At 53.3% G+C, this 23,344-nt stretch overlaps 1 protein-coding gene across 1 annotated transcript; it reads right to left on the bottom strand.

The window, feature by feature from the left end:
- Positions 1–1,517: 1,517 nt before the first annotated feature.
- On the bottom strand, positions 1,518–23,205 carry LOC129557790 (liprin-alpha-1-like). The gene is made up of 11 exons (XM_088833155.1): positions 23,175–23,205; positions 20,098–20,196; positions 19,455–19,619; positions 18,095–18,316; positions 16,035–16,181; positions 13,079–13,210; positions 11,349–11,572; positions 9,343–9,541; positions 5,050–5,189; positions 4,022–4,206; positions 1,518–2,717 (listed from the first exon to the last, which is right to left on the bottom strand). The coding sequence occupies exons 3-10, from the start codon at positions 19,563–19,565 to the stop codon at positions 4,065–4,067; spliced, it is 1,317 nt and encodes a 438-aa protein (XP_088689281.1). The 5' UTR covers positions 19,566–19,619; positions 20,098–20,196; positions 23,175–23,205; the 3' UTR covers positions 1,518–2,717; positions 4,022–4,064.
- Between the last annotated feature and the right edge of the window lie 139 nt (positions 23,206–23,344).

Raw genomic sequence — 23,344 nt, 5'->3', positions numbered from 1 at the left:
CCATCAGTAGCCCCCGCCGTATTCAGCCCTCTCTGGAACCCTGGCCAGAGACTCATCAGATGTGTTCCTGGAGGGCCCAGGGAAAGACAGGAAACGTTGAATCGGGAGCAGCGGGTTTCTGCTAGGGGGTTATGGAGATTTCTTAGTCAACTTGGGCGTGGGTCAGGGCTGATGCATTGGGCCCTACAGCCTGTGTTGTGTCGAGAAAACAACGTCAGTGGTGACGTTTCTGAGGGAGGCTGAGACTGAGTTTCTGCTTTCTTAGATCAGCCCCGTGCTCAGCCCTCCCTGAAGCGGCCAGGCCACCGGGCCCCGGCCACTGACCCGCAAGTAGCCAGTCCCTCCCCAGGTCCCGTCTCACAGACCGTCCTGAGGGCTGGAAGAGAGGTCCCGCAGCCCTGTGAATCTGGAGGTCTAAGGAGAGACTGGCAGCTGCTCACGTGGAGGAGCTGTCGCCATGTTGGCGTTTCTGTCATCAAGTGTGCCGTTGCTGCTCTAGTGTGACAGCCCCACCCCGGGTGGCAGGGACCCCCAGATGGCAGGCTCGCTCTTCCCGGCTCATCCTCCCTCTAGAAGGTTCCCCAGACCCTCAGTAGCAGTGGGCGCTGCTGCGGGTGTGAGTGCGTGTGTCCTCGTGCCCCGTGTGACGTTGCACGGCGAGCCGCACTGTGTTTGCACGCTTCCTCCCGCGCTCGTGGGACCAGGCAGCGTGGCGGGAACGCAGAGGCTGGATTCCGCTACAGTCAGGACTTGCTCCTGCTGAGCTTCGGGGTGAGTACTGGCCGGCCTGGTCCCGCGGGGGCACGGAGGCCACGCCCTGGGAGTGGAGGGCCAGCGGGTCTCCGGAGGTCGGCATGGGAGAGCCCTCAGCAGCAGAGAACATGACCTTGGCACCTGGCTGGCACCGGACTGGTCAAAGCACGGCCCGAGGCTCCCGCACATCCATGTGCACGGATGTCCCTCCCACAGCGGCAGTCCTGCCAGCCATGCCCTGCGTGCACGGTCTTGCAGGGAGCAGGGCCCAGGTGTCAGGGTTCTCGAGGCTGCCCTGCCCTGGGCCTCTCCGTGCGGAGGCCAGCGTTTCTCACGGAGGTGCACCGGCATCTGGGGCTCGGCCGCCGCTCAGGGGCCACCCTCCCTTGCAGGTGCTGCTCTGGGTGGTCCTCTGGTGGGGCCGGCCCGGGGGCCCAGCTCTGCTCGAGCCGCTCTGAGGGCAGAAGGCTGTCTGCTCTGTCCTGTTCCCCTCTCAGCTAGAAAGCTGGATTGTGTTTGGGGCATTTTTACCAGCAGCTTTTAGCTATATGTCAGAATAAAGTCCGCCACAGAGATCTCTCCTTGATCTGCTTGGTCCTCCGTGTTTCTCTGAATTCTCAAAGCCCCTGAAGCCCAGAATGGGGTGAGGGTGGGGGTATCTGGAGGCACCAGCCGCCATCCCAGGACTGACTCCTCTGTGTGTTTCTAGTTTACCCCCACTACTTCTACAGGTGATTAGACAGCGTCCACGATACAACGGAGACTACATTTTCAACTCGATGCAATCTTTAATCTGTTGATACTTGTTATGTGGGCCCGAAGATATTTTATTACAGGGTTTTTAATCAGACCCTAATCCAGCATCAGAGGGTTCCCCCAGCATCAGACGTTTGCCCATAGCGTGAGGCCCACTCCAGCATCCGACCCTCCCTCAACATCAGAGGTTCCTCCAGCATTAAGCCCTCCCCCCGCATCAGACCTTTCCCAAGCATCAGGCCCTCCCCCAGCATGAGACCCTAGTCCGGCATCAGGCCCTCCCCAACCCTCAGACCCTCCCCAGGCATCAGACCCTTCCCAGTATCAGGCCCCCCACCTCCAGGATGAGGTGTGGCACCCCACTCCTCTGACGCTCCTTAGCATACCCAGGCAGCCCCAGTGCAGCAGGACAATAGCTCTTGCAGGAGGTGCATTTTTAGGAATCACCTGCGGAGCAGCAGAAGCTGGGGTTTCTTTCAGGTCAAGGAGAGGCAAAGAAGAGGCACTTGTGCAGGAGGCAGTGGTGGCTGTGGGCACGTTCCCCAGCTCTGCTTCCTCCCCGTGGGGGCTTTGCTTTCCTGCTCCCTCATGGACCCCAGGGCGGTGTCCTTCCTGATTCACGGTCTCCGTGATGTCTCAAGCCCAAGTCCTGAGTTGCGTCCCGGTCCTGCATGGCAGAGGGCTGGGAACACCCAAGCTCAAGGGCTGAAAAGATCCCGGGGGATAGCGGGGCCCCAGAGGGTGGCAGGGCAGGGGATGAGGGTGGCCGCCCACAGAGGGCCCCGCAGCAGCACCGGAAGGAGAGCAGTGATGTCTTAGCTCACTCGGGGATGCTGCCTGGCCGAGCACTCAGGGATGTTACCGCCGGCAGCTCTGGGGACGCAGGAAGCCCGGTGAGTGACACGACTCCACTTGGGCCGTGTGGGTGGGCACTGCTGACCATGGCCTCGGTTTCCGTTCCGGTTCCACTGTCCCTCCGAGGACTGACGGGCTCGTCTTCAGAATGGCACAGGTATTCTCCTTATGTGGGTGAGCGCATCCCTGCTTGTTTCCGTCAGCACTGCTGTTGCTCATCCTGCGTCTCCCTCTTTACAAACTGTGCTCGCTGCTCTTCTGGTTTAACTTAGGAGCAGCCCTTATTTTCTGCATTTCCTAGTTGTCAGCGTTCACTGGGGCTTTGCAGGTGGCGTTCGTGGTAAAGATCCTGCCTGCCAATGCAAGAGATAACAAGAGACGGGGGTTCGATCCCTGGGTCAAGAAGATGCCCTGGAGGAGGGCATGACAACCCACTCCAGTATTCTTGCCTGGAGAGTCCCCTGGACAGAGGAGCTAGTGGGCGACAGTCCCTGGGCTTGCAGAGTGTCAGACACGACTGAAGCAGTTCAGCACACACTCAGGTTTTAGTTCAGTCGCTCAGTTGTGTCCGAATCTTTGCCGCTCCGTGGACGGCAGCACTCCAGGCTTTCCTGTCCTTCACTGTCTCCTGGAGTTTGCTTAAATGCAAGTCCACTGAATCAGTGATGCCACAGAACCATCTCATTCCTGCTGCATCCACTGCAGAGGCGGCGGGGATTCGGCAAAGTGCCCGGTCCCGCCGCGTGGGTGTGAACCTGCCTCACCACTCCCTAACCGCGGGGCCATGTCTCCTCTGTAAATCGGGAGGTGGCAGCCCCTGCTTGCTGAGGGGCACGTGCAGCCTCTGGTGCACAGTCAATGCAGCATCCCTCGCAGCGCTGTATTTCTGAATAACAGGGAGAGATGTAATAACCTGCTCCTTTTCCCCTCTTGTCCCTAAACTGTGCTCCAGACCACATCTGCGTTACCTACCCCTGTACATCCCACGCCCAGCACAAACAAGACACTCAGCAAATATCTGGCTGGAGAGGCAGGAACACACCCTGTCCTCCAGGAGATGGCGCCGAGCGCGGTGGGGGCCTGGTGATCACACTGTGTGCTGAGGAGCCCCCAGGGGGACCTGCGCGGCTGTGGGGTGGGGCGGGAGCCGTGGGCAGAACCCCTGACGAGCTCCGGGGGGTGGGGACGGTGGCAGGAAGGAGGGGGCTGTTCCTTGCAGGCTGTCCACACCTCACCCCTCACGGATGAGCACTGAACCGTTTCCAAACACCTGTCACTGTTCTGGAGGAAACAATCATTGCCCTGCTCCTTCCTACTCAAGCAATTTCGGAGAATATGTTTCTAGCATTGGAGTAGAAACATTTGCGTTATTCATTCCATGCTCCCTTCAACCACCCATCCAGCCAGCCATCTGTTCATCCATCCATCCACTCACTAATCCATCCACCCATCCACTGACGAATTCATCCATCCATCCACCCAACCACTCAGTAACTCATCAGATCATCTCAGACCCACCAAGAAGACAGACGCCTCCTCCGCTCCTGCTCCCAGGAGGACCCCCAGCCTGAGGGACAGGTGCCTCGTGGGGATGACGGGGGAGACACAGAAGGGACATGCCTGCAGGCCCCCTAACTCTGAACGGTGAAGCACCCACCTGGTCCTAATGCCTCCTTGCCGGGGTGTCCAGGCCGGCCCTTTTACTTCTTTTGAAATATGCGGCTGATGGAGTACCGGATGCTTTTGTTTTTTGCCGCTTTGTGTGGCGAGTCTTGGCTGCTGCTGCTGCTGCTGCTGCTGCTGCTGGGGTTGCTCCCGGGGCTGTCCTGGGAACCTGTCAAGCTTCAGGGAGAGAAAACAACCGTTATCCGGCACCCTCGTGCAAACGCACACCAGTCCACAAGACCTACTGATAGAACTGGGCACCCGGCAACACCCGCGCCTCAACCTCGCAGCAGACCGTGGAGTCTCCTTCACCAAGCACACTCCACACGAGCAATGCGGGTTCCCGGCCACAGACAACCACCTCGGGAAGTTGCAATTCCCTGCCTCTAGCTCTCGCCCAAGGAGGGCTTGACTCCAGGCCAACTGGTGCAGAGGGCGCTCCGACCTTCCCTCAGGGTCGCTGCTCGGCAGGTGACGACACTCCCAGAGGACGATCTCCTCCGCTCTGGGCAGTCCCCCTGCCTCCCGCAGGGTGACCGCCCCTGGCCGTGGAGGGAGAGCGACGGACACCGTGCAGGGCTGCTGGTCAGGAGACCACACGTGCCCTCCATCGAGTGCTGCCTGGCTCAGGACGGGAGCTCGGCAGGTGGTGGTCTGAATGAGGACAGTGTCAGTCACGGGAGTGGACAGAGTCTCCTGAGAGGAGACCCTTGAGGAAAAGGGAGGGACCCTCAAGAGTGAACCCGAGAGGCAAGGGGCCGCCACCATCAGGAACGCACCCCGGGCCGGGCAGACCTCTAGCAAGAGCAGGAAGAAAGCTCCCACAGGAGTCAATCTGTTGAGATGGACCTTTCCTAAAATCACTGAGGTCACTGAGCCCTCCTGCCCCAGCACCTGAAGTCCACCACTAAACACAGGCTCCGAACCCAGTGGGATTCCTGTAAAATCATCCTTGCAACTCTTTCAAGACTAGAGACGCAGGGCTCCTGAAACTGATGCCAAGGCGTGCAGGCCCCTTACTTGCAGGCGTCCCTGATGGCCTCGTGGCTGGCTGTGTGCAGTGCCCCCGGGTGCAGCCGGTCCAGCTGAAGGGATTGCGGCGAGGCAGGGGTCGAGGTTGTGCCTTCGATGTCTCCTACCTCTTCCGGGATAGCTGGCAGCTGAGGGAATGAGGTCAGTGTAAAATTGGGTAACAAAAGACCGTCGTAAAAGGCAATCTCACAGGTTTTACATTATAACCAGAAACTTATTTGAAAATCTATTAGCTATGCTTTCCCCCAAGTACAAAATAAACCCTTGTTATAGCTTAACGCCATCTTAAAGGACTGTCTTGTTCAAGAGAGGCAGGGCTATGGGGCAGGAGAGCCCCCGACTGAGTGCAGAGACCCCGGACCAGAGCCTCCCTGCAGCCGGGCTCTGCCCTCCCTGGAATCCCACAACCAGATGGCCCTGCCGGGCAGGAGGGCAGAGCGGTGCCAGCACCGTGAACCCTGCATGGCATGAACTGCCCTGTTGAAAGGACTGTGCTCATCACCAGACGCTGCTCAGAAGCACCAGTTGCAAGAGTGAGAAACCTCTCAGCAAAGCCGTCCAGACCTTCCTGTTTGAAGGAGGAAAGGACACTGCTTGTGCCACCACCCAAGAGCATCTGTAGTGACGATGCAGGTTACTGGAACCCATCACGACCAGAGAAACACAGAAAAGGTACCTAACCCCTCCATGTGAACACCACGGGTCTGGCTTGTATTTCTCGGGAACACACAGACTGGGGGCTACACCCTGAAGTGCTCACACGCAGTGCGAGTGTAACTTGCTCGCTGTGGTTTCCATACAGCACCCCTAGGCCTCACTAAGAGGTGATCTTGTGTCAACCTAGAGCAGAGGAATGGGGAGGGAGATGTGAGTTAGGTGCAAAGGGGAGGGGACGTATGGGCCCCTACTGCTGGTCCATGTTGAGGTTTGGCACACCCAGGCCACCCACCCCAGGGTGACGGCGCTGCCTGAACTGGAGTACGGCTGCCCGAGGCCTGCGGGAAGGCACCAGGAGTGCTCGGTCAGCGGGCTGGGAGCGGGAGAGGGACGAGGAAGGCCAGCCCTCGGGGCACTGGACTCCAACAGGGGCTCATCCAAGTGACCTGAGGGGAGCGGCTCCGACCTCCCTCCATCAGGGATGCCGTGATGGACACGACAGCCTCAGGAGGAAAGCGGGCTGGACAGGACCACGGGTACGCGTCCAGGCTCTGATCAGACCAGTCTGCACCGCACTGCTGTGTGTGCGAGCCTGGGCACGGTGCCCAGCCTCTCTCAGCCTCAGTGTCCATGTCTGCTGAATGGGGATAACGGCAGCCTGGACCTCACCTGGGTGTCTGCGGGATGAGATGACAGGCTCGGAAAGCACTCGACACGGTGCCCGGTGCACAGAGTCTCCTGCACACTGCTACCCACCGTCAGTAAATTGGCTTCCCGCAAATCTAACATCTATGCCTTTTAAGAAAATCTAACAGTCATGTCTTTCAAGAAAACACTGAGCGGAAATTCCATGGTGGTCCAGAGGTTAGGACTTGGCACTTTCACTGCCGGGACGTTGGTCTGATCCCTGGTTGCGGAACTAAGATCCCATAAGCTGTGCAGCATGGCCAAAAATATAAGTAAAGAAAATTTTAAAAATAACCAATAATACTATGTCTATTATAAATAAGCATGAGACGATTAGAAGGCAAACAAGTGGGAGAAAGGCAAACTGTTACAACTGTCCCAACGAATGACCTATTTCCAACAGAATCATCAGCATATTCTACGTGGTGGGTGAGTTTCATTACTTCCATTAAAACGTCAGTTATTCACCAGTACATAACCACATAGTGTTCACTCACATTAAATGACAAGGACTATTTAACACTTCACAGAGAAACAAAGGCATGCTAAAGTGTTAAGGAGTTTACCTTTCAACGATGCTTCCTTAAATCACTAGGCTGAGAGACGCATGCAAAGAAATGAAGAGAAACCACATTTCTTGCGACTCTGAAGCTAAAAAGTCAAGAATCAGTATAGGCAAAGACAGGAAAGCAAAAAAGACTGCAAACATATAAGTGAGATGAAGATTTAGAGAACATGTAACTGGAAACACAACATTTTTTTTGACCACAGAAATTAAATAAGCTACTGAAGATTTACTAGAGAAACACTATCAATTATTACTCAGAAGATACAATTCCATTACAACATCATGATTTAATAAAGCACAGCATTCTGTACAATAAAGGGCCTTAACAGTTGTCTATTCTCAGCCAAACTTCTCTATAAGTTAGTTTCTCTCAACAAAAAACATGTTCAACGTTAAATTAGTAATTTAACTGATAAGGAAGTTACCATAATACCTATTTCAACATTGAACAAATCTAACCACTTATTGGACATTAATGTAAAATCCTTACATAGAATTTGATTTAAAACTTCTCAAAATAAATTCATTAAAGCAGGTTCCCTGTGAAAATATGTAAGAATGAAAGCTAGCATAATAGCAGGGGCAGTCTTTACATTTTATTAACCACAGAAGATACTGTTTTACAGAGTCTAAGAGAGACATTAACTGTGCTAAAGCTGATGAGATTGAGAGTCTTAAATACAAGCACCAACACAGAAAGGATATTGTGTCAAAAGTCCATTAAATCTACACTTAAGAGGGTCATTTCTTTATGTAAGGATCATCTCATTTATGAAGTACACATGTTATGTAGTTTAGGATCCATCTACATTATGCTTGTGACTGCATGCTGCTGCTGCTAAATCACCTCAGTCGTGTCCGACTCTGTGCGACCCCACAGACGGCAGCCCACCAGGCTCCCCCGTCCCTGGGATTCTCCAGGCAAGAACACTGGAGTGGGTTGCCACTTCCTTCTCCAGTGCATGAAAGTGAAAAGGGAAAGTGAAGTCGCTCAGTCACATCCGACTCTTAGCGACCCCGTGGACCACAGCCTACCAGGCTCCTCCGTCCATGGGATTTTCCAGGCGAGAGTACTGGAGCGGGGTGCCATTGCCTTCTCCTGTAACTGCATAGTGAGACGCTAATTCAGACTGACTGCTATGGGGGAAACACATCGCTTAATGAGACATGAAGACACAGCACAAACCCGACTAGGGACACACGCTGGGGAGCACAGCACCGCTATGACCAGAGCAGCGGGAGGACGGGGAGGGGAGGGGGATGGGCAAACGACAGCTGACTGACGACTGACGGACCGTGGTCCCATTGACAACGACTACGCAGACAGAGGATGAGACAGGAAATCAAGACCAGTGACGACAGCAGACACACGTCGGAGAACTCCAACAGCAAGGAAGACACAGACAGAACTGTTCTTTCACAGATACTCGGAGAGAAATCAAGCATGAACCCACAGAGAAACCGTCAAAGAATTTTAAATTTCAACTACTTAGCCAATGATGCAAAAGATAAAAACAGCGTGTCAAAAGACCACAGCGTGGACTAGTTACCACTTCCCATGCCGCGAAAATGATTCACAGTGAATTTAATTACATGCTGACTAACAGTGTAGCTAACATGAAACGGGTGGTAACGGGAAAAGGTGATAATGCAAGTGCACTTACAAAGCAGTGCTGAACACGTGGTTTCATGGGGTAAACAGCAATGCACTCACACAACCTAAGCTAAACATGGAAGCAAGCTGGGACACGTGCTTTAGAGCCACACACTCTGTCGCCAAAAGCCCTAGGTCGTCATCCTGTTTTTTGACTCGGAAGAGTGAGGAAGCCCGACTTCTTCCCTGGGGCCCTGGGGCCCCCGGCTTTTAACCTGGTTTCACACGCAGAGCTGGCCTGAGCGCGCGGCCAGGCCCATCAGCAAGCAGACCAGTTGAGATTCTTGGGTTTTGTTCCCACCGCATGCCCTGCACCCTGCAGCCAGGCATCCCCAGTGGAAAATGTGTGGCACGGTTTGCACACGCCATGAGAGCTGCCCATGGTTACTTTCACAAAGCTGCCTGCTCCCTGAGAACAGAAACTTCCCTGCAGCTGCTGTGCCCAGCACAGGCCAGGCCCAATGTGCTGAGTACATTGAGGCAGGCTCTGACTGAGTTCATGATGACATGCTAAGCCAGTGGTCCAAATATCAAGACTAATCTGTCACTGTGCCATTATGGAATGATTACAGACTAGGCAGTTTTAAAAATCTTAGACCTCTGAGCATAGCAAATGTATCTGATTTTCTTCTGGGTAAAAAGAGAAAAAACAAACAAACAAAAGAAAACCAGTGTGCTGGGGGAGGGACGCGGCAGGGAGGAGGCAGACACATACCCCAGTCGTGTCTACTTCCCTCGGAGGGCTGCGCCGCCTTCTTTGGGGCTTGGGCGAGCAGGAGCCGGCAAGCGAGGAGGCCGCATCCAGGTTGAGGGAGCTCTCTGTTTTACAACGACGGAGGTTGCCTAAGCTCCCCCTGCCCACCCTGCTCTCAGTCTCCTCGGCCAGCAGCTCCGTGTTCTTCTCTTTGATCAACCTAAAATAGAATAAAACCCGTCACCCGCCTTTGTCAGCAGAGGAGTGTGTCTGGACAACACATTTGGGCTGGCATTCTGTGTCACGATTAGCAAATTCCAGGAACACTTGCTCAATTAACATCTCAGCACAAAGGTTCAACTTTCCCTCTTTTGAATATCCTCAAACTTAGAATAACTTAGCACTGAGTCTTACCAGGTGGCCCCGATCATTCACGTTTGATTTCCCTTATTTACTCTAACATTCTGACGGGCCTGGGTGGCGACTCTCCCCCTGTGAGGGGACACCTGACGTTGACAACCTCTACCTTCTCCCTGCTCTCAGGGCAGACATGCACGTCAGTGCCTCAAGTCTTTCCCACTGGGAGTCGGGAACTCTGTACGATCAAAACAGCGATGCACGAACAAGCTGGAGTTTCTAAACACAAGTCTCCAGACCAGATGAAGTGCTGAGTTGATCTTTTTTGTGTGTGAGGTTGTATATGTACAGACGCATCACTTGATGAAGTTCTCCCCCAGCTTTGTGTGAGTTTCTGGATTCATGCCAATGTGCCGCATTAACCTAGAATTCACGGTTACCGCTCTTCTCCCCTCATGTGCCATGGAGGATGTTACACAGCAGTTTAAACACTCAATTATGCAGATAAAAGGACTTTCAAATTAAAATACAAGATTCTCACAGGAACTAAACTCTCCAGTTTCACTTCTGCTTATACATCCTGAAAGTTTTCCACTGTTGATAACAAGCTGATGGACAGAATTTACCATTTACATCAAGTCAACTTGTTGCATAAGGAAAAATCACTTTTACCTGACAACTTGCTGTAAAAATAAGACTATTAATACATAACCGGTCATTCCATTTTTCCTGCGGGGACGGGGAAAGACAATCTTTCTGAGCTCGTCTGTGCTCAAACACGGCCCACAGAGCAGTCTGTCTATGGCGTCAAAAGTGCAGGCGGCACCACCTGCGTTTGCTGGTTGTGCCGTTCACCCCCTGCCTTTCCCCCGGGCTCCCCACGCTCGGCCGACAGGAACGGGCACCTCGGCCTCAGCTGACGTGACGAGAACAATCTGAGCAGCAGCTCTGCCGGGTCCTGTGCAGGGTCGCCGGCCTGCGGCCACTCTGAACGTGGACTCGGGACAGGGGAACCGCTGTGCGGGTGTGGCACCAGGCAGGCCTCAGGGCCCCCAGCCACCTGGCTGTACCCAGGCCCAAGGCCCCCTGCTCACCACCAGGCGGGCCTTTGGATTCTATCCCCTTTTGTAAAATGTTATAACTGCCAAGAAGGTGTCTAAAGAAAACATCTTAAATATACTGATGAGATGAGAAAAACTCAAACACATGTCCTTGGACCACTGTCTTCCAACAAGCCAATCTTCACACTGCATTACGTGAAAAAGGAAAATGCAGATCTGAGTGGGAATCTGCCAACCCCAAAACCCCAGCTTTTCTGATCCAGGCGGCTTTTCACCAGAACGTGGGAGGCTCTGAGCGACACATGAGGGCACGCCCTCAGTGCTGGAGGCTGCACGGGCCGCAGGGGACACCGCCTCAGCACCTCACCCACCTTGGGGCTCAGAGCTGAGGGGGGACACCCCACAACGCCCCCCACAGAGTGCTGACACCACACTGTGGACAGAACGCCCTGGATGACTGAGCTCTATAATCAAGGGCAATCTTGGAACTGAAAATTCTTGAGGCAGACCTGAAGTCAGTGTTCTTACTATGGAACACTCAGACTTCTCTAAGAAGACAGCTCCTCAGAGAAACCGAGTTTCCGGGGAGCTGGGATCAGGCGCACCCACCGGATCTCTTCGTTGATGGCGTCCAGCTGCTCCTGAAGCGTCACAGTCAGAGTCTTGGCATCGACCTGCCCGCTGGGCGACAAGTGAGTGGCCGAGGTGAAGAGGGTGACCCCGTCGCCCTCGCCGTCAGACACGCCCTCGTCACTCTCGAACGCCTGGGCCACGTTGGCCAGCACGCTGGCTTGCTGCGCGCGCTCCCAGCCCTGTTCCTTCAGGGTCTGCACCTGGGCACGAGAGGACCACGTCTCGTCAGCGACATTCAGAGCAGCTCAAGTCTATCAGGAACTGAACACAATTTTACATGGAAGCCCTGACTGAGGATAAATGGGCCATGCTTAGGAGACACTGCCATCTCTCAAGCGAGCAGTACTGAAGAAACAGGCAGGAGGAGAATTCAGTTCCCACATGGCCTGGTGACACTCAGGCCTGGTGACTTAGCGTGGACAGAAGGCAATCCTATGAGGTTATTCACAAGGGAGGGCTGATGGAGTCAGAGACAAAAACCAAACATTAGAAAAATACATCCATGCCCCCATCAGCCAGGCTGAAGGAAAAGAAGGAAAAGCAATCCTTCAGCTCCGCAGCCGCTGGGTCCACCTCAGCTCTCATCACTTGTACTGGTTCACCAGGGAGGGCCGTCCTCGCAGGTTCCCAGCCCTCCGATTTCCAGGCTGGTCTGAACACCCACAGACAGGAGCGAGCAGGGGCAGCCAGGGGACAGGAGGGCCAGCCCCGCCGCGGCTCTCCTCTCGGGGCACAGGCCCTCGGCTGTTCTGGGCGGTGCCCCTTGCACCGCAAGGGCGGCTCTGTCCTCAGAGACGCACGGGAGCGTGCCTGTGGGGCCCCGTGCCGCCCTCCCGCTCTCACACCTCACACCCTTCTCTCCGCAAGTGTCCCCCCGGCCCCACTGTCACCCAGGTCCTGCCTTCTTTTCCCAGACATGACCTCAAAGCAACTGAGGGGCAGCCTCGAGATGCTGGCTGGCCGGCTCCCGGGGTCAGTGCCCTCGGCCCCTGTCTTCGTCACGACCCCTCCCCAGGGCAGAGCCACCCCCTTCGCTGGCTCCAGGACCACCTGCCATCATTCCTGCTCCGCTCCAGCGAACCAGCTGTCTATGGGTTCACCCCCATCAGCCCGGTCAGCACATCCTCTCCCTTCCCGCGCCTTCAAATCGCACAACGGCAACCAGCAGATTCCTCCTCCAGGGCTCCCTGCAGCGCCTGCTGCGGGTCTCTGAAAGTTCCCTGAGAACGGCCTCTACTGTCCCCCTCCCTGCCTGGTCTCCAGCTCTCTGCAAGCAGGCGGTGTGCCCCGCCCCGCAGGGCAGCCCCCCGGGGGCTCCCAACCACTGGACTGCCAGCAAAGCCCCAGAAATAAACTCCTAAGAAAGAAATGAAGGGGTGAGGGTGGACCGCGAAGAAAGTTCGAGCACGGCGGCTGCTAACACTGGGGCCATCGGCGGATCCGGCTCACTGATGCTTTCTGTAAGGGTTGTGGGCACACATCTACGTCTGTTCCTTTACACACTGCCTGTGGATGCTGTCACGCTTACTGACTGGCATGAAATGCTGCTACTCAATCATTCGTAACCAGTAAAGACATTCACTCTGGGGCCCTCTTGGGAACAGTTTTCCAACTCCTGTCCTGGAGCTTTTCCCCACACACAGACCAGGCCGGGATAGGCCACGCCAGATGGGCCTCTTTGTAAAGGGGCCATGGGGCTGGCTCACCTTATCCTCCAGAGCAGCCATTCTCTCCTTCAGATGAAGCTGAAGCCTCTCATCTGATTCGGACACAAGCTTATCCATGGTATCTGATAAGGGTTTATTGTGTTCTTCCTTCAAGTCTTCTCCCTGCCTTGTCTAAAACAGGAAAAACAAAAACTCATAAACTTCAAGAGCAAAGTACGGTCCTTCTTTTAAAAGCACCGGGGAGCCGCGACATCAGCGGCCTGTGCCCTGGTTCCCGAGGCGGTCCCTTCCCACGGCCACCTCTGGTGGGCTCTTGAGCATCACCAGAGCAGACGGGCAGGTGCAGAGGGAGGCAGGGACTTCACTTGTCAAAGGTCACTCCCAACGCTTCTCTTTGGCTGAGCGCCTGGGGGACCTTAGTGTCACCAGCCATTACCTATCGGAGGAGCTCGGGGAACAAGCAGATTTACACTCAGAAACAAGCAGACTTTAAAGGGGATCGGCTTACACACACGTTGGTAGAGGAAATTCCCAGTATATAAACAGAAGCCTGAGTCTGGTTTAAGGGGGTAAAAGGAATTCAAGTTATAAAGCAAAAGGTGAGAAAATTCATTTTGGGAAAAAAGCCAGTGGAGATAGACTTGCACATATTTTTCTTTACGTGCAACATCACTTGAACTCTTTGAAATGACTGCTGTTGTTCAGTCGTGTCTGACTCTTTGTGACCCCATGGACTGCCGCACGCCAGGCTTCCCTGTCCTTCACTATCTCCCAGAAGTTGCTCAAACTCACGTCCACTGGGTCAGTGATGCCATCCAACCGTCTCGTCCTCTGTCGCACCTTCTCCTCCTGCCTTCGCTCTTTCCTAGCATCAGGGTCTTTTCCAATCTGTCAGTTCTTCGCATCAGGTGGCCAAGGTATTGAACCTTCAGCCTCAGCATCAGTCCTTCCAATGCATATTCAGGACTGATTTCCTTTAGGATTGATCGGTTTGATCTCCATGCAGTCCAGGGGACTCTCAAGAGTCTTCTCCAACACCTCAGTTCAAAAGCATCGATTCTTTGGTGCTCAGCCTTCTTTACGGTCCAACTCTCACATCCATACATGACTACTGGAAAAACCATAGCTGTAACTAGGTGTTCCTTTGGTGGCAAAGTACTGTCTCTGCTTTTTAATATGCTGTCTAGCTTGGTCATAGCTTTTCTCCCAATGATAATTCATGTTCAGATCAGTTCACTTGCTCAGTCGTGTCTGACGGTGCGACCCCATGAACTGCAGCATGCCAGGCTTCCCTGTCCATCACCAGCTCCCAGAACTTGCTCAAACTCATGTCCACTGAGTTGGTGATGCCGTCCAACCATCTCATCCTCTGTCACCCACTCTCTTCCTGCCTTCAATCTTTCCCAGCATCAGGATCTTTTCCAATATGAAAATTCATATTAAAAAACTGGAAATAATTACCTGAAGCAATTTTTAAATGTAATAACAAAGTTGGCAAGTCTGTCTTTTATAAAATGAGCATCAAGCTCATGGTTTAAAAAGCTGTTTTAGGACCTACTGTATAATGATCTGTTTGAGATTGGCCCTGTGTTAGAAATTGCTGAGGCTAATTGCTGGGTCATGGGTATTTATTATACTGTATTATAGAATTGGTATATGATTATACCACTTTTGTGCACGTTTGAAATTTTCCATCGTAAAAAATTTAAAAACAGGTTATTTTCTGTTAAAGTCTTCTCCAGCAACACAGTTCGAAAGCATCAATTCTTCGGTGCTCGGTCTTCTTTATGGTCCAATTCTCACACCCACATGTAACTACTGGAAAAACGATAGCTTTGACTATATGGACCTCTGTCGGCAAAGTGATGTCTCTACTTCTCAATATGCTGTCTAGGTGTGTCATAGCTTTCCAAGGAGCAAGCATTTTTTAATCTCATGGCTGTAGTCACCGTCTGCAGTGATTTTTGAGCCCAAGGAAACAAAACCTCTCACAGCTTCCACAGTAAGGCATCGGCATTCAAATATTTTTAAAGCAAAACAAAAGTTTACTTTGAACTGGCTTAGTCATAAACAGCATCCCGAGCTCAACAGCCTCTAAGCAGCTGTTCTGAAAGTAAGGAAGGGCACCCCTGATCGGGAGACACTGAGCTCTCTGCCTAAGCGGGGAGGGCGCCTCACCGTGGGTCTCACTATGGGAGTCAGAACCACTGCCCCCTGGGAGCCCGCGTCTGAGGCTCTGCAGTCCAGGCCCAAGAACACAGGCATGCTGGGGACAGTACTGACACGTGAGGCTTTAAAACCCTCAGAAAACAATAGCATATGGTACGTAGTATTTTCTGATCTGCCTTTGGCAGCCACTATTTTGTATATCGTAATGCATTCCACCTCATACATTTCAATGACTTTCTAGTGCTTTATTTCTGTGGTGGGGCCAATGATACACTTTGGCACACACCGGCCCGACTCGCTTTGTTTGAGAGAAGCCAGATTTGGTTTTCCTGGTTAAGTCCTGATTATCTGAGACCACACAGGAACAGGAGCGAGTAAGGCTCACCAAACCATAGGAAGGACAAACCCTAATCAGACCGGAGCTCTAACCCTGCCTTTTCTCACAGTGACCCAGTTCTCAACAGGCAGCCCGCTGCCCTGAATTTCCCTGCTGTTCTCTGCTCTTTCAGTAAAAACGCTAACAAGCCAACAGATTCGCGTTCAAGTAAAACAAGGGCGTCAGGAGAGGAAGTCCACAAAATGGTGAAACCAAGTCCCAAATAATTCAAACCTGGAAGTTGCAGTCACCCCCAATCTTTAAAAAATGCATTTCCTTCCAGTACAGCTGATTTACCATGATGTGCTTTTGAGCGCAATGTTTTAGGGTCATAAGAACTTTACACGGGGACTTGATTTCCAACGTGGGAGTCACACGAAAAGGTCTTTACCTTCCCTCCTCAGTAATGCAATGCTATAAAGTCAGACACAGTCCAGTAAAGGCCATTACCTGTCGATGCACAGAATCCTCATCTGCGGTTTCATTTCCAAGTTTACCACTGAAGTCATGCACACAGGCAGCTTCGCGCTGGGCGGCGAGGGAGCGTTTCTCTAGGGCAGTGATTCTCTTTTCCATGTTCTCCTTCAGGGCCATGGCCTACACCGGGCATTGCAGAGGAGAAAAGCTAAGTCGTTATCATGGAACACTCCGATACACTTAGGAGTAACAAAGCTGGACTAACTCCTAAGTTTCAAATCAAACAGAAAGTTAGCGTCCTCAAAATTAAACTCCTAGACGTGGCAGTTTTCTCAGACGTGAGGAAAAACGCACCTACCTCAAAGGTCACATTGGCCACGATGGGCACCCATCTGTCTGAATGTTCTATCCGGCCACTCAGTTTACCAAGCTTCTTTGTTATATAATAAACCCAAACAGCAAACAAAAAGTATACTAAACTACCCTGTTATTGCAAGAATTCCAGGAGGGAAGGTATCTGGCATGAAGTCAGGACCTCTGTCTGCTACACCATACAGGCAGACTTGACCCAGAACAGGGAGGGACCGCCAACAGACCCAAAAGGGAGCTCTGAGGCTTGTTTCCTCGGGTAACAGTTGGAAAAATCTCATGCAATTTCCTCAAAATTAAAGTAAGAATATTAACGAGTGGAAACAGAAGTCAAAGTGTAACACAACTGGAAGCAGCCTTCTCAAGCAGAGTTAAACCACACGTATGAAATGCTCACACCAGGACCAGAACTTGCTGCTGGTGCGACTCCTGTCCGCCAGCTCAAAATCCATTTCAGGTCCCTCCGCAGTCACTAAGTAACCAATGTGGGCCAAGTCCTAACATTAAAAGTGAAAGGTCTTCAAAACGCTTTTTCCAGAATTCTCAACGTGTTAAACCCTGCCACCTAATCTCCTCCTGTTGCCAAAGAGTAGTGTGACAAGGTTATACAAACATGTGCAAATATTTCTGTTTTGAGTTCTCACACAGAATTCCTCACACCAAGCTACTAAACAAGTACACCTGCTGGAACACATGCCGGAGGGGCTCTGTCTGAGACGGTGTCACGGGGGAGGGGTGGGGCAGGGTGGGCGCTGTCTGTCTGCATCCAGAGGAGAGGTGAGGCTCACAGGAGGAGGCCTGAACCCCCAGCACTCTTTTGTTTTCACAACCACCGTGAGGTAGTTTCTCATAAATCATGACACCCGCAGACACGACCGCCAGAAACATCAGGATTCTACACAGTTACACAGCTCGGGCCTGAGGACCTGAGGGTGAGCAAACGCCACTCGACTGGTCGGACCGCCGGGATCACTGTCACACATCCCTCCCTGTCAAGGAGCGGAACCTCAGCAAACCAGAGAAGACGGCCAGGCAAGCTGCCTCGGCAGAGCCCACACAGCATGCTCCCATCTCTCCGAGAGAACGGGCTCCACAAACGTCACCAGACTCGCCTGAGCGGATCAGAAGGAAATTTCAGCATCGTCAGGAATACATTCGACAGGCAGGTCGGGGGGATGAACTGGGAGACTGGGGCTGGCATATATACACTGCTGATACTACGCATCAAGTCAACAGCGAGTAAGGACCTAGTGCACAGCACAGGGAAGGCTCCTCAGTGCTCTGTGGTGAAGGAAATGGGTAGGAAATCTAAACAGCAGGGATATATGTAGAGATATACATATATACATGACTGATTCAGTGTGCCGTACAGCAGAAATTGACCCAGCGGTGGAAAGCAACTACATGCCAAGAAAGGAATGAATGGATAAATGAATGTTTTCAAAGGAACACACTGGGCCCCCCAGAACTTGTAGAAATGAGGGGTCCACACCCAGGGTGCAGCGCAGCACAAGGGCTCCCCTCGTGTTGCTCCACTGCCAACGGACCGCCGGGATCAGGCCTCTTCTACCCCAGAGACCTCGACACAGAGGCGGGGAGGCAGCCTGTCGTGGTCTCGCCAGAGCTCTGCTCTTGTTCACGCAGCCACCCCGAGGCTGAGAGCACCGGGAGAACAAGGGACCCACAGCCACCTCAGGGCAACAGACACGGCCGCCGTCACTCACTTCGCGGACATCCCGCTCCAGTTTCGTGTTCACTTCCTCAGACTTGAGGACGTTCTTCCTGGCCGTGTCCAGGTCCTTCTCCAGCTCTCTCACGTGGGCAGAGATGGCTGCCTGGCGCTCTTTCATCTGCCTCTGCTCCCGCGACTTCTTGTCTATGACTTCCTGGAGCTCGCGCATCTTAGCCAGGTCTGGCTCCTGGCTTTCAGAGCCGTCGGACGATCTCTAAAGGGGAAAGGAAGCCCTGTTAGACAGCCTTGTTTTGGGAGGGAGGGAACACAGCACTTCCAGGAAATCGGCGAGGTCAAGACTGCCTTCTGCACTCTGGGAGCTCAGAGGACCCTCACGGCCACTCAGACCTACATGGTGCCCTGGTGATGTTGTCCATCCCGATTAGAACCGGGTGATTAGAGTCAGACTTTGTCTTCTCCTGGACAAAGGGGTGCTTAAGAGATCCTGCAGCTCTGAGCTACAAGTCTAGTTTGCTAGTCATGAAAATACCCCAGGTGGGCGGGTCCTCAATCAGAAAGATAAACAGCATGTGATGCCCACCACTACAGCCTTCATACTTTTTTAAAATGAAAGGATACAAATGACTAAGCCTTAACTGAAATTACACGATGACTGATCAAACTTACCTCTTTATGTGTAGCACCTAATTCTTCTTCTAACGAACGACACCTTTCGAGTGCTATACGTAACCGCTCTCTCAACTCAAATAAGAGGGGTCGAGTCACTGTGTGTTGATGTGTGTATACACGTTAGTGCACTCCTCATTCTATACTCACCCTAATACACGGCTACTGGAACAGAATATCTTTAATGGCTCTCACTGATCTTAACATCAAGAAAAGCTGCTTGTTAACAGCTTTAAATTCTAAGTTTGAGAGAACAAAATGTTATCCTAAATTAAATTCTATTGCCCAGTTTTTAACTGCAAACTGATATACAGAATAGAATAAATCTTGAGACATTTATGCCAACTAATACTTTGTAACTGGGGGCTTCCCAGGTGGCTCAGTGGTAAAATTTCGCCTGCCAGTGCAAGAGGGCAGCTTCGATCCCTGGGTCGGGAAGATCCCCTGGAGTAGAAGATGGCCACCCACTCCACTATTCTTGCCTGGGAAGCCCCATGAAGAGAGGAGTGTGGTGGGCTACAGTCCACAGGGTCGCAAAGATACGGACATGACTGAGCATGTACGCAGGCGACGCTTTTTAACCATGGAAAACTCTGACTTCTTACAGAAAAAATGTATTTACAAGCATTCAAGAAGCTCAAGAGTCAACTAGTTACATAAATACATGCATCATCCACCTAACAAAGCAGCAAGTGTACAAATCCAGGAGGCCGGGTGGCTGGTACCTTCTCATCCAGGGCCTTGTGGTATTCAAAGAGCGATTTCAGCGCTCTGAGCACCTTCAACTCGCTGGTCATGCCGGCTGGGGGCTGCGCCTGCTGCTTGCCCGCCGTCATCTCGAGGGACGGCACGTACCGGGAAACCAGGCGCTCCACGTGCTCCAGCAGCAGCTGCAGGGCGGGGACAAAGGAGCACCTTCAACCTCATACTTGCATTCATGCATTCAGGGCCGGGAACTCCTCTCAGCCTCACTCTAAAGCCGAAACCATGCTAAGGCACGTCAGAATCCCGCCAGGTCAGTCTAAAGTTAGAGTGGACTTCCCAGGTGGCCCAGTAGTTAAGACTCCACACTTCTGCAGGGGTCATGGGTTTTAATCCCTGGTCGGGGAACTAAGATCCCACACAAAGTGGAGCGTGGACAAGAATGTAAGTGAAGAGAACTCCCCCTCACATGTACTAAAATTACATTACCTCTCATCATAAATTTGAAGCAAGGTATGAGAACCCCAAACTGATCCACCCCAGTCTGCTCAGTGGGAAGATGTGAAAAATGACTTGAAAAGCAGACAGAGTTTAAAGTCAGCAACACGGAGCCCAGCGGTGACCCTCGCGGGGCAAATGTCAACACGTGAGAATCCCCCTACTGACCCTGGTGTTCTTTCTTTCGGCTCTGAGCTCGGCGAGTTCTTCTTCCCTTTCCAGGAGCTGCTTCTTGTATACATTTACCTCCTCGTCAGAAGCTGGAGACTTCTAGGAAACAATTACATGAGTCACTAAATGCGAACACAGACGAAAAAGAGAGCGAGACACTGAAGACTGACCCTGCCGAGTCTCTCCAGGCTCCACACAAAGGGCCTCCCTGCCCCCCAGAGGAGAGGAGGTCCGCCGACCCCAAGACCACACACGCCACCACAACTCAGACCGGCCGTCAGCCTCCACCTCCACCTGGCGGGCACGCAGCCAGGGAGAACCCAGAATCCAAGCCTGCCTTCTCAAGACCCAGGGACGTCTGAGAGACGTTCCTAAACATAAACCTAACAACAAAGTGGATAAAGAGACCCTTAAACGACACACAGACACGTGACCTAGAACCACTGGGGACAGCGAAGCAGAAAGGTAAGGTCTACAAGGCCACCAGGCTTTGGAGTGTTCCTCTGGGAAAAAGGCCGATGGCACCCCAAGGCCATCTGTTAGCTTGAGTCCACTGAAGTCACACAGTCATTCAATAAGCTGGTTAAGATGTTAAACTCATGTTATATGTATTTTACCACAATTTGCGTGCACGTGGGGCCGTCCACGTGGTGAACTTGCTCAAATTGAACCACATGGCATCATTCATTCTTCTGTTTTCCCTGGCACGGATACAAAAATCCTGGGCTACGTATCCCCTATTACATACTGAGTATTCGGCACCCAGAACAGTGCCCTACACTTGTAAGAGGCATGTAGTAGACATGTGAAGCTATGAGGGTGTATGTTATACATGTGAGCAGAAGGTACCCGTCATTAAAATCCCGGACACACTGGTCTGTGTTAAGGGGCTTAGCCTTTCTGCTTCAAGGACTGACTCTCTAGCTCAGTCCACGTGCCCCAGAGACTCCTCCAGCCAGTGTTTCCCTTCTTGTGGGGCCCCCGCCCATCCTCCGCGCAGCACCTGCACAACCTCTTACAAGGTCAACCTGCTGGGGTCGAGCCTGCCCACTAAGGTCAAAACGCCCTGCCCGGCAGGGCCCACAACCAGGCTAACTAAAGGAAACACAACCCCAACGCTTCGCCGGGTGAGGGCCAATCCGACAGGCCCAGCCCCCGGCTGCTCTCACCTCAGGGCCCTCTGCTTCCAGGACTCGGTCTGAGGCCAAGCTCCTCCTTGTCTTGGCCTTTGCTTTGGGTTTGCAGCACTGGAATAACGCCCACAGGCGGGCCCTTCTGCGACCCATCCTCGCGGATGGGGGCAGCCCCCCACCCGGGGCAACTGCTGTTTCACGGGAGGATACCTCAGCTCCTGAGCTATCCCCACCGCTCTCACACTCCGACCACCACTCTCACACACACCGCTCTCTCACACACACCGCTCTCACACTACGACCACCAGCACCACTGTCTCAAGGAGAAATGGCACAAAGGCTCTGCCCGCAGCACGTCTCCCAGGAGCCCGGAACCAGAACCCACTCAGTCACAAGGGGCTCCGTGGTGACAGGGGGCTGGGCTCAGGCCCACCATCAAGGGTGCAGGGCGGGGGGAGGGGCTGCCAGAAAGACGGCAGGGGAGTGTGGGGTGCGGGAGAAGGCAGGCCGTGCCCGCAGCTCAGGCCCACTGCCAAACATGACCCTGCAAGGTACTGATCACAGTCAGACCGAACAGTTTAAACCGCTTCAGAAACCACCACCGCTAGGCATGAGCACGTCTTCCAAGTGGGCTTCTGCCCCCTCCACCCCTGAAACAAGCCTTCAGTGAGGCTTCTGAAAGGGTACCCCTGAACTCAAGGGCGTCCCCAGAACCCACCCAGCTGAGGAGGACTCACCGCGCCAGCCACCCCTCACTCTCACCCTGAGCTCAGTCCTCCCTGACTGGCTCCCTCACTCGAGCTCAGCAAGGGCTTGACCAACCTCGCTCCAGGCACTGAAAATGAACCCACAGTGGGTACAGGGGTTCATTCAACCTGCTGCGAACTCGCCCTCTTAACGTCGACCCTGGGCTGCCAGACGACTCTGCCCCGTGGGGGCTGCACAGTGGAGGTCCGGGGTGTCCCTGACTCGAGCCGCGGCAGCCAGCGCCTCCCAGACCCTGCCAGGTGCTGCCTCTCCCTCCGCCCCCGAGTCTCCCACCCCGTCTCCTGGCCCTGCTCCCACCCTCACGGCTCTCCACTCGCCAGGGCACAGGCCACACTGCTCCTGGCTCAGCCCGGACCTCTGCTGTCACTTGAGGACCTCAGTCCCCGGGGTGCTTGGGGTCCTATATCCACCCATCTCAGCAATTACAGACTCTGGGAGAGACAAGAGGACAGTTTGGGGTCCCGCCCGCAGTTCACCCTGAACACGTTCTCTTGTTTTGGCTTTATCTACTGGAGTTCTCTGAGATGTCTTTTTGATACCTCAACTACTGCTTTCAAAAAGACTGTAAAATCACTGCGCTCAACTTCGAGAATAAAATCTTCACTTTCAACCTTAAAATGAAACTGGAGGGAAGACTAAACGCAGTCAATTCTTCAAACTGAAAAAGAAAACCCACATGTGACCACGTCACAGAACACAGGTCACGTAACCCCTCCCTCCTCAGCCTTCTCCACCCCCAGCAGCCCGTCGTCACAAGGCCTGCCCTGGGCCGGCAGGGGCAGGGGAAGTGACCTGACCGGCTCCTCTGTCCCCAGGGCGCATGCGCCGCTTGCTCCACCTCCTTCACAAGTTCACGTGGCACTGAAACAGCCCGCAAAAGCTGGGGATTCTGATCAGAAACACAACCGTGGGTACTAGGCAAGGACCCCTGATTCTTGTTTACCCTGGTAGCAAATAAAGATGATCAATACAATTACTGTGACTGTTACATGCGGCTTCAGATAAGAGAAGACACCCAGGGCGTCCCACTCCCAGTTACAAACGCAAGCAGCTTGGAGGGCAGCCCACCGAGAGCTAGAAAACCTAAACACAGTTTAAAGGAGGTCCTTGAAAGTGAGAGTGAAGTCGCTCAGTCGTGTCCGACTCTCTGCGACCCTTTAGACTGTGGCCTACCAGGCCTCTCCGTCCATGGGATTTTCCAGGCAACAGTACTGGAGTGGATTACCATTTCCTTCTCCAGGGGATCTTCCCAACCCAGGGCTCAAACCCGAGTCTCCCGCATTGCAGACAGAAGCTTTACAGTCTGAGCCAGAGGTCCTTAGGCAGCCACAATCCAAGGTTTC

The sequence above is a fragment of the Moschus berezovskii genome, chromosome 27, assembly GCF_049115385.1.
Source record: "Moschus berezovskii isolate FMDL1 chromosome 27, NW_MosBer_1.0, whole genome shotgun sequence".
NCBI lineage: Eukaryota > Metazoa > Chordata > Mammalia > Artiodactyla > Moschidae > Moschus > Moschus berezovskii.
The sequence above is the reverse complement of the archived record's forward strand: the minus strand, read 5'-3'. Positions and strand labels throughout refer to the sequence as shown.